Raw genomic sequence first — 12,168 nt, forward strand, 5'->3', positions numbered from 1 at the left:
ATGACTGCTTTTCACACTACCATTGCAGCATCCCCCGGGTCATGTGATCAAAATTTGGGTGCTTAACAACTGACATGTATTTATGATCCGGAATGGGACTTCAGGCTCCTACACTTGGCCGTGCCTCCTTCTCCTCCAGGCTTCCACCTCTGCCCATTTACCTCCAGCTTTCCTGAACGGCTGGCCCTCCCCCAGCCATTCTCCCTGGCCAATGGTCCTCTGCCCAGCACCCTTTGGCCCTGCCCATTTGCCGAAACACCATTTGTTTTGGGCCTTTGGCCGCACGGGACAGTTAGCCCCCAGCCGGTGGCAATCAAGCGGCAAACAGAAACCATACTGCTTCTGCTTGCCAGCATGCTAGATCTTAGGGGCTGTGGGCCAAACGGCAGGGGCACACGGCCTCAGGCACTTGTTAGGGAAAGGAAGAAAGGAAGGGGAGAGAGGGAGGGAGATCGCGTCCTAGCCCCAGCCCTGTGCAAGGCTGCAAGAAGCTCCCATCTCAGTGTCTTTCATCTCTAATTCTTTCCCTCCCCAATGACACAGCCTGCCTGGATGTTTTCTCCCTCACTGCCCCTCTTTCAGCCTTTTGTGGGGATTTATTTTTCTTATTTTCTCTTATAATAAACCTTACGTGTCAAGATCCAGCTGCTGTCCTTTTGCAAACTTCTGACAAGCAAAGTCAATGGAGAAGCCAGATTAATTCACCAACCATGTTACTAATTTAGCAGCCGCAGTGATTGACTTACAAGTGTGGCAAGAAAGGTCATAAAATGGGGCAAAATTCACTTTGCAACTCTCACTGAAATTTTCAGCCCAATTATGGTCAAGGCCTACCTGTAAAACATTTATTTAAGGTTTGTAATATATATTCATTGAGATTGAAGCATACTGTAACAAAGTTATAAAGGATTAATATGTGCTTTTTCTGTTCTAGGTAAGTACTGAATGGAGATATGAAGAATTGGCATATTTCTAATGACCACCATGTTGCAAAAGGTACCCTGGTATTTTATTTTAACAGACAAAAAGTTTCATACAATACAATACAATACAATACAATACAATACAATACAATACAATACAATACAATACAATACAATACAATACAATAGCAGAGTTGGAAGGGACCTTGGAGGTCTTCTAGTCCACCCCCCTGCCTAGGCAGGAAACCCTATACCGTTTCAGACAAATGGCTATCCAACATCTTCTTAAAGACTTCCAGTGTTGGGGCATTCACAACTTCTGGAGGCAAGCTGTTCCACTGATTAATTGTTCTAACTGTCAGGAAGTTTCTCCTCAGTTCTAAGTTGCTTCTCTCCTTGATTAGTTTCCACCCATTGCTTCTTGTTCTACACTCAGGTGCCTTGGAAAATAGTTTGACTCCCTCTTCTTTGTGGCAATCCCTGAGATATTGGAATACTGCTATCATGTCTCCCCTAGTCCTTCTTTCTATTAAACTAGACATACCCAGTTCCTGCAACCGTTCTTCATATGGTTTAGTCTCCAGTCCCCTAATTATCTTTGTTGCTCTTCTCTGCACTCTTTCTAGAGTCTCCACATCTTTTCTACATCATGGTGACCAAAACTGAATGCAGTATTCCAAGTGTGGCCTTACCAAGGCATTATAAAGTGGCATTAGCACTTCACGTGATCTTGATTCTATCCCTCTGTTGATGCAGCCTAGAACTGTGTTGGCTTTTTTGGCAGCTGCTGCACACTGCTGGCTCATATTTAAATGGTTGTCCACTAGGACTCCAAGATCCCTTTCACAGTTACTACTGTTGAGCAAGGTACCACCTATACTGTACCTGTGCATTTCGTTTTTGTTGCCTAAATGTAGAACCTTACTCTTTTCACCATTGAATTTCATTTTATTAGATAGTGCCCAATGTTCAAGTTTGTCAAGATCCTTCTGTATCTTTAGCCTATCTTCTCGAGTGTTGGCTATTCCTGCCAGCTTGGTGTCATCTGCAAATTTGATGAGTTCCCCATTTATTCCCTCATCCAAATCATTGATGAAGATGTTGAAGAGTACTGGGCCCAAAACAGACCCTTGGGGTACTCCACTGCATACCTCCCTCCATGTAGATGCAGTTCCATTGAGGACTACACGTTGAGTGCGGTTGGTCAGCCAGTTACGAATCCATCTGGTGGTGATGTTGTCCAACCCACATTCTTCTACTTTATCTAGTAGTAGGTTATGGTCTACCTCAGTGGTGGGCAACCTTTTTTTTCAACTGAGCCAAATCTCGCCAAAACCACGATTGAAATTTACTTTGAGAGCCACATTTTTAAAACCGAAAATACATAGGATGGTACACTGTTTTTAGTTTCAATAAGTTTTTATTGAGAATATTCTGCATGCAAGTATCCACATAGGTCGGGAGGATACAAATAACACAACTAATAAAACAAAAACTTTAGAACGATATTATTTATCGATAACGTTAAATTCCGTAAAATTTGCCTTACAATGTAGAGAAAATTACATCCTGACATTGACTGACAAAGTCACAACCACTAATGTGAACATTGGCCTTGCATTTCCTTGGATAGTTTGAGTAAGTCAGGTTTGTATGTTGTTGTTTTTAATTTCATCTCTCTCTCCCACTTTCTTTCTTTTTTTCTTTTTCTTTCTCTCTCTCTCTCTGGCTCTTTGTCTCTCTCTCCCTCCCTCCCCCATCTCTGTCACTCTGTGTGTGTGTGTGTCTGTCTGTCTCTCACTCTGTGTGTGTGTGTTTGTCTGTCTCTGTCTCTCCCTCTGTCTCTCTCCCCTCCCTTCCTCTCTCTCTGTCACTCTGTGTATGTGGGTGTGTCTGTCTCTCACTCATTCACTTAATCACTCACTCTGTGTGTGTCTCTCTGTCTGTCTGTCTATCTTTCTCCCCCTCCCTCCCCCTCTCTGTCTCTCTCTGTCTGTCTGTGTGTGTGTGTGTGTCTGTCTGTCAGTCTCTCTCTGATTCCCTCCCTCACTCCCTCTCTCTGTTCCTCTCTCTGTCTGTCTGTCTCACACACACACACACACACACACACACACTGTGGTCACCTTGTTGAGTGTTCCAATCACATTTGAAACACTCAACAACTGGCCTGCATTTATGGTATTTTGCAGCATTCTACAGTCATAGGACCAAAATTGGTTGTCACTCGCCCGGGCTTTTGCAGAAGCTTCCCTCCAAAGCCCGAGAGGAGGGAGGGGAGCGGGCACCCGGCACACAGAAGAGCCGCATTAAAGGGTGTAAAGAGCCGCATGTGGCTCCCGAGCCGCGGGTTGCCCACCACTGGTCTACCTTATCAAATGCCTTACTGAACTCCGAGTAAACTATATCGACGGCATTCCTCTGATCCACTAATTTTGTCAAAGAATGCAATAAGATTAGTCTGGCATGATCTGTTTTTGACAAACCCATGTTGGCTTTTGGCTATTACTTTGTTTGCTTCTAGGTGTTCGCTAATTTGTTGCTTGACTATCTTTTCCAGAATCTTTCCTGGTATTGAGGTCAGGCTGATAGGTCTGTAGTTTCCTGGATCTGTTTTTTTCCCTTTTTTGAAGATGGGAACCACACCAGCTCTTTTCCAGTCCTCTGGTAGTTCCCCGGTGCTCCAGGATCTCTGAAAGATATAGTTTAGTGGTTCTGAGATCTCGTCTGCCAGTTCCTTCAGAACCCTGGGGTGTAATCCATCTGGTCCTGGTGATTTGAACTCGTCTAGGGTAGACAGGTGCTCTCATGAAGGAAACTTTAGCCAAGCATGGTTGAAATTGTTGCAGATAACTGCTAGTGTTATTTTACATTCTGGATAAATAAATGAATGTAGAATTAAAGTACCATAAATGCAATTTTCTAATTTGAGTAACATATTTAAGCAATCATAACTGTTGCAGTTTCCTGAACTAGTTCCTTAATGGACTAAATTTAATTGGATTCTTCAAACATTATAGATATTTGGAAGTTTATGAAAGGTCATTACCAAGAAGATATGCTGTTATTTATGAAATAAAAATACATTCTTGGCATCATACATTTCCAAATGAAAGGGGATGGTACTGATAGAAAGTTGAAAGCATAAATGAGAACCATAGAAAAATTGTTCCTCAGACTTCAGAAATAATGTACGGTTTACAAGGATATAAATATAATGAAATAGAGATTGGATGTATTTGATTGCAATAGTGTCTTTTATTATTTTCATTGTGTTTCAATGGCATATTACAGCTTTCTTCAATCTGGAAATATCTGGAAGTCTCAATATTTTTCAAGAATGTCCAATAGGGAAAAGTTATCATATAATTTCTTTATTATACATGTAAAGCAATACTTCAGAGTAATTTATAAAATTAGAAGATTTACCATCATGCCTGATTCCCTCAATATATTGCATTGCTATAACCTTGGAAGAACCAAAAGGTTTATTGGCTGTTTTCCAGATTAATAAGTCTGTGTCATCCATAAATGGTTTCAGAATGTAAATGCTTGCTGTAATATAACATGCTTTCTTGAGATCTGCAACTTTAAAAAATCTTGACTAAACTTTGGTTTCAATATTTCTCATTCTAACAATTAAAAAATATATAGAAGAAACTTTTATTCAGCGCTTATTATTTTCTGTTATCCGATGAGATAATAAAACAACGATTGCTTTGCAAATTATACAGTATATGGTGAACTTGCATCCTGGTTGACACTTCAATAGAATATTGCATTTTAAGATGCGTTAAAAAATGAACTAGGTTAGATCATCAGTTCCGATACATTAAATTTCAGTCACAGGATGCTTTTAAAGAAAGAAGGAAAAGCAATTTGAGGGACGTTGTGGGCAACTGTAATGGCACAGGCATCTGCGTGGGAGGCATAAAGATACAAAAAAATGGTTTCTTACTCTTCTGCTACTATCAGCCAGGAAACAGATGAGATTTAGGATGTAAACCATAGGCTACGCCTGCACAAAAGTGTTATCTAACCCAGATCAGGGACGTGCGGTCAGGGGAGGCAAGGGAGGCAGAGCCTCACCTCTCTTCATGAAATAATAGTATATAATATTATATACTATATATATATATAATATTATAATATACTATACTATATACTAGTCTCCCTTTATTTATTTATCAGTACAAATACAACACAATATTATAATATTATATACATCCGCCCGGCCGCGCCCGGGAGCTGCGGAGGCAGAAATGTTGTTGGCGCTCCCGGATGACGAAGCCACGAAAGCGCTTTCGTGGCTTCATCATCCGGGAGCGCCGACAACATTTCTGCCTCTGCAGCTCCTGGGTGCGGCCGGCCGGATGTAGCCAGAGCGACGCCGAGGCAGTCCGGGCGGACAAAAGAGCGAGCGAGTGAGCGAGTGATGGAGGTCCTCAGTTGCTCGCCCACTGGACTGCTTCGGTGCCACTCTGGCTACCTCTGTCCGGCCGCGCCGCGAGCTGCAGAGGCAGAAATGTTGTCGGCACTCCCGGATGACGAAGCCACGAAAGCGACTGGGGAACGACGAGAACCTTCCTGCCTCTGCTGGACTGCAAAGTCCAGCAGAGGCAGGAAGGTTCTCGTCGTTCCCCAGTCGCTTTCAAAGACTGCGGAACGCGAGCCAGCGGAGCACGCTCAGGAAGGCGGGGAATGGGATCATGTGTGCTGGAGGCTGAGGCAGCCTCAGCTTCCAGCACACGTGGTCCCATTCCCTGCCTTCCTGATGACGTCACCAGCCTCACCAGCCATAAACCTCACCGCACGTCACTGACCCAGATTATTAATGAGCCATGGTGGTGCAGTGGTTAGAATACAGGCTACTTCTGCTGACTGCTGTCTGCCCTCAATTTGGCAGTTTGAGTCTCACCAGGCTCAAGGTTGACTCAGTCTTCCGTCCTTCCGAGCTCCATAAAATGAAGACCCAAATTGTTGGGGAAATATGCTGACTGTAAAAACTGCTTAGGGAGGGCTGTAACGCATTGTAAAGCGGTGTATAAGTCTAAGTGCTATTGCTATTAATAATACTGTACTAAGAATGAACTTTATTTGGCCATGTAACTTGTTCTGTGCTTCTAAACTGTTTTCTTTTGGTGTAGTACCTAACGGACCAGAACATATCCACAGTGTCATTGCAGGATGTTGGCAAGGCTATCTAATTTCACATTGAATCCAATCAATGTTTTTATTCTAATCCCAATCACCAGAATCTTGATTAAGTTTGGATGCTGCACAATTTCACACAGTCATCTGGGGCAGCTAGAGTTAAGCTGTCTACTAATAACCCTGATAGCCTGCCTCCTACTCCAGGGGGCCGTAGCATTTCCTATGATTTCAAAGCTTATTGCATAACAACAGCTATTCTTCTTTGGTAAAGATTTCTTTAGGTTCTTAGAAATCTTGATGTGCGTCAGATTATGTGACACTATTAAGATATTTTAAATATATTCAAACTCATGCCTTAAAACCTTTAAAGATTTTTTTAAAAAAGTTTTTTATATGCAATATATTCTAGGATTTTATATATGGAATTGATGTAGAAATAGAATTTATGACTTGGGAATTAAGCAAGGGATAGCTTAAATGATAAAAAAAATGAAATTATATTTATTTGTTTCAAGCAATTTTATCTAATGCAGGTGACATCCTGCTTTTTTAAAAAATGCATCATCCCGAACTATCGTATCTCACCACTTTGCAATGGTAATTAGTTTCTCATTTTCATTGCCTTGCTTCAGTTGAGATTATTAGATTTAGAAGCCTGCTCACAGGATGCTATTGCAGAAATGGATGTTATTCAATATCGTTGAAACAAGATAGACAGATTATGTGCAAGCATCTGGGACTACAGTACAAATTTAAATGAAGAATTGAGAGTGAACCACTTCAAATTTGTATGGAAACGATAGTTTTGGAATAGACCATTAATTCCATAGAGAAAGCCAATTTTGAATATTTCAAAAAAAAAAAAAAAAACAGACGTGAATATAGTGGTGAATATAGATTAGGTTTCACTTACCCTGTTTCCCTGAAAATAAGACCTCACCGGATAATAAGCCCAATCGGATTTTTGAGCATATGCGCTAAAATAAGCCCTCCCCCCCAAAATAAACCCACCCTGAAAATATTGCAACACAGCAGCAGCCATTAAGGTGACCATGCTCGATGCCTCCTGCACCTCAAAAATAATAAGATCTCCCTGAAAATAAGGCCAAGTGCTTATTTTTTGGGGGGTGGGGGTTCAAAAGACCCTGACTTATTTTTGGGGAAACACGGTAATCTATATTTGTCATTATGTATTTATTACACTTTGTATAAAATGTGTGTTATTATGCTAGCTATAAATCCGTCCTTGAGGAAATCAAACAGAAAGAAAGTGGGAAGATATATTCATAGATAACTTAGGCACCCTGGGAGTCAGTAATCTGTATACAAGTAGAATTATAATATTCCTCCTATAAATAAAGCAAGATTCTTATATAAGGTAAAAATATAAAACCACATTGGAAAGAGAGGGCTTAGATCATATGAAAAGAAACACACAAATACTAGATTCCAGCCCAGTTACTGATGCTTTCTTCATATTATTACATGATTATAAGACTTTTGAATCAATGGTGAAATGGATCACGTGAGACTTAAATTCTGTCAGTCAATACACAACAACAGAGGACCATAAACTTCTGTTAAAATACATTGAGTGTTCAGTGTGGTCTTTACTTGCAGCAATAAATACTTCTGATACTTTAGTTTTCTGCCTCCTCATTATTCTGCATTTAGTCATATTTGATATTTACACATTGCTCCATTTCCCTGCAGTTTCTCTGTTATGAAATAGATTAATCCGAAAACATGTTTCTACTTCCCATTTTACCGTATGTGATTACCAGATTTTTTTTTCTATGTATAAATTATGACAGCAAGAAGGCTTTGGATATATTATTCATACCTATCAATATCTTACGCTACTCCAGAAATTGTTATTGTCATCGGCTAAAAATAGAACTGCTCTAGAAGTATCTATTTGTCCTGACTCATTAGATTGCAGACCTGGCTGCAAGGACAGGTCACAGTAGGATCTTGAGGGCTTGTTACATGTCAACAAAAGCAAATTATCATGTTAAAATAAATTACAATATATATTACATTTTATTTTGTTTAGATGACTTGGTTTTAAAAACTGAAAGTTGATGATGACAATCAGTGGGAGAGAGTCCCGTGAATATTAGTTTGTGGTAGATGATGCGTGATGATTGCTCCTTGTTGACATGAATTATTCAGAAGTTTTATGCTATTATGTCAACAGCTACTTTATTCACCTGGCTGCAGGTTGATAAATTACCTTGCATATAGCAGCTGAGTTCTCAGGCAGATCACAATTTGGCTGCTTTTGGCAAATGTATAGCTTTAAGAGAGTTATTACTGTTCTGCATAATATAAAGAGTCAAGATGATCAGGTTCATTTCCATTTTTTACTGAACAAAGATATTCATGTCTAGAACAGTTTATTTAATCTAGATGACCTTCCCAATGTTGTTCAAATTTTATAATTAGAGTTATTAGATTTGTGCTGTGCAACTGTTAATAGTCCTGATGTGATAGCAGAGAGAACTCCTGACTCAGAAAACACTTTGTGTTATTTAAATCAGAGTTTTTGAATCTCAGTTTTTGAAAACTTTGAGTCACAAAGAACTCTAGAATTTCAAAAGAATTAAAAACAAATTGCATCAGGGGCTTCCATAGCAAAAGGTGCATGTTGCAGTGTTCACTTGGAGGATGGAGGAGCATGAGCAACCTGGTTTCCCAGTGAATTAGGTTTTTAAGAGTTTGCACAGTGCTAAGCTGGTTGAAAGAAGGAGAAAGAGTTCAGGATAGCCATGCCCTAGAGCAGGCCTGTCAAACTGGCAGCTTGTGGACCACTGTTCTGGCTTGGGCTTCCTGATACAGTAAAACACACACAATTAAGTCCAAAAACCCTCTTTTTATTTCAAAGGCTGTGAATTATATTCATTCACAGCCCGTAATGAGTTCCAAATAATAGTAAAGCGTTCTAGAGGATTATTATTTACAAATTGTTACTGAGAACAATGCAGAGACAGCACAAATACAAAATTGTATGGTAAAAATGGATGCAAAAACTTCAAAGAAGCAATTACAGTGGATCAATGGGAAGACTTATAGGACAAAAATAAATAAAATTTACTCCAAACTACAATTTAAAGGAGGATATGGCATTGCTACATAATGCTATAAACAATTGCCAAAACAACAACAACATAGAACAATTGTAGAAAATACCACAACAAACAAAAGAAACATTTTCTTACATGTGGTGGTTTTTTAAATCCACAAAAATATTGGAAAGAAATACGTCAAAATATTTAGAAAATGCTAAAAAGAAACTTTGAATTGAAACAATATATATATTTATTTGGTATAATTCCCAAAACATAAATGAAAATATATTACAATTTACTAAGATACTATAGATGTTGACAGCTGCAATATAAACTTGGTACAACACTGGAAAAGAGAAACCTTGTTGATGATATTTAGATTAAACTAAAATGGGAGAATATGCTGTTATGGCAAAATCGTATAATAGAAGTTTAACCAAATTCAAGCAAGAATGGCTCTTTTATATACAACATACCACACAGCAAGACAAGTTTATATAATTAGGATATGGTTTTTAGGACTTAAACAGAAATATGGTTTCTTGGAATAAGATTTCCAGGTCTTAAATAGAAACTTCCAAGAATCTTTAACATTCAGTGAAAAGTATCGATATCCAAATTGCAGCTGGGGACATAAATGAAGAAGAAAATGTATTATAGAAAGGTTTTTCATAATGCTTTAAATCCAGATTCAGTAGCTATTCTTTAGTTTCATCTCATTTTTGACCAGAATTGTCATTGTTCAGTGACAGTCATAAAATGCAATGTTTGGTGACAATCTTGTTTCTTGACCGCAGTCCTAGTTTGGCATTGTGAAGCAAGGACTGCACAACTGATTAAGCAAAGACATCATATGACCACAATTTCTTACTTCTGATCACCCTCCCCATTGACTTTGTTTATGGGAGGCTAGCAGGAAATGTTGGACGTAATAATAATATGACTGTAGGCACATTGTGACAGCTGGTATTCTGAGGAACAGTTGTAAATACAACTTGTTCAACACTAATTGTAAATTAGAAAAATTGCTGAACAATTGGTTGTTAAATGAGGACCCCTGTAGTTGGCTTTTAACTCCTGAGGGCCTTTGAGGAAGTAGATTAGAAGGATGGCTTTCATTCTGGATGCATACCTGGTCATATTACAGATATAGCATTGACTGCAATTGTCAGTGATTTTGGTGGGCTTGGGATGGGGAAAGTACATCCATCTTGGGTGTCCATGATTTCTCAGTGTCATTTAGATGCCATTTATCATGGTATCCTCCTGCACTGGCTCAAGAGATTCTCCTCATTTGTCTGTTTCTACTCACTACTGGTGTGGGTGAAAGCTCAAGCCTGCCTTAGTCTCCTGCTTAGGTGCTTAAGGACTCAACTACCTCCCACTCTTGTTAAATGTCTACATGGAACTACTAGATGATATCATCCATATAATCCATGCAAGGTATAGTTCTGCGATTTGGGCTAGGTGGCATTGCTTTTTCCTCAGTGCCTCGGGGCAGGTAGTTGGAAAGGATTAGATATGAGCAAATAGTCTCGGTTTAATCCTGGTAAGACCTATAGCCCTCTGGATTTGGAGATTTTGCATCTAACTTCACCTGGGCCTCACTTTTCCAATCATAGTCAATTCATTTCTCAGGGTACCTTCTGGATTCATGACGTGTGCTTGCAGGGCAGATGATGATAGTTGTGATCAGAAGGAACTTTGCACAATTTGCCTGGATTTGGTCATACCCAGCTGTTGCCCCAGCTCAGCCAGCTGGTTATCAGGTTTCTGAGGTGTGTATGCACGCCGGCCAACTAGTTGTCAGGTTTCCGAGGCATGCATGTACACTGGTCAGCTGGTCGTTGGGTTCTGGCGTGCCTGCGCCTTTCAGTTTGGGCACTCTGTGGCTAAAAGGTTTGCCATCACTGATCTAGAATAATGGCGTATCTGTTGGTGGCTAGGGAGATCTGATCCCAGCATTTCGGAAGGGATCCAGAAGAAGGGAAATTGTAGTATATTGCATTATATTTCAGAAAAAATATATTCTCTCCAAAGGAGTTTCCAGTACTAGTTTTGCCCAGAATGCTCTTGTACAGAAACTCATAGTCATATGATTTATAAGATACAAGCTGCATGGAATGCTGAATGAAGATGCATGGTTTTCCCACTGGATCTTATTTTCTGCAAGACCAGTAATAATTGGGACAAAGAAGGAACACTTTCATTTCACTGCTCAGTAAAATTACAGTTTTAATTTAGCCATGACGGCCCTACAACATGATTATCTTTGCTATGATTGTTGAAGTAAACCTATCCAAGAAATTATAAATGTATATTTATTTTTATTAGTTAAGATCAACAATTGTAGTTTAGATTAAGCATAGGTAATTTAACATGTAAGCTGTTATTGTGGGAAATTTAAAAGCCACTGAAAGGCAACATTTATTGTCATACTGGTAAACGTGATTTATTATTGATAATAAATTATCAATAATAATAGATAATAGATTTATATTTGGACTTGAAGATAGTGATTTTCTTTGTGCTTTACTGAAGAAATAGTAGTTCTTATTAAAATTTAATGCTATACTAACAGTATTCTCCCCTCCCCATTATTTCTTAAGGACTGATTCTCATTTATATGCATTTCATTTATAAACTCTGATTCTAAGAAGAGCTTTATCCTTCAAAAGTCATCTATATCTATATTTTACGTCAGACTGAATATATTACTAATGCAGATCATTAGCTGAGTTTCCATTATTTCAACAGCATAACATTTCAGTCCATTACTTGTAAAATATAGAGGAGACTACAAGGTTAGAATGATCTCACAGGCTTTGTTTTGGAAAAATAATGGTGTAACTCAACAAACTGCCTATGAACATTTATCCAGAATGTCAATTAAACAAACTTTATTAACCTTTCTGTGACTAGCACACTATTTGTCCATTTATCCTCATGCAACAAAGTATCTGGATTTTCTTTAGAAAATTACCTATTGGTGGCATCATTAATCAATCAACACATTTTACCCT

General features: G+C 39.0%; 1 protein-coding gene across 2 annotated transcripts in view; it reads left to right on the plus strand.

The window, feature by feature from the left end:
* The window catches only part of ANK2 (ankyrin 2), a gene marked incomplete at its 5' end in the record, with an annotated part of 311,705 nt that overhangs the window by 59,258 nt on the left and 240,279 nt on the right, over positions 1–12,168 (plus strand). Inside the window, one exon of one of the 2 annotated variants that reach the window (XM_081960477.1) lies at positions 935–996. The exons of the other annotated variant lie outside the window; for it this stretch is intronic. Coding sequence (XP_081816603.1) covers positions 976–996 — 21 coding nt within the window. The remainder of the gene's footprint in view (positions 1–934; positions 997–12,168) is intronic. 2 annotated transcript variants of the gene reach the window in all.

The sequence above is a fragment of the Natrix helvetica genome, assembly GCF_964273705.1.
Source record: "Natrix helvetica genome assembly, chromosome: 7".
Classification (NCBI taxonomy): domain Eukaryota; kingdom Metazoa; phylum Chordata; class Lepidosauria; order Squamata; family Natricidae; genus Natrix; species Natrix helvetica.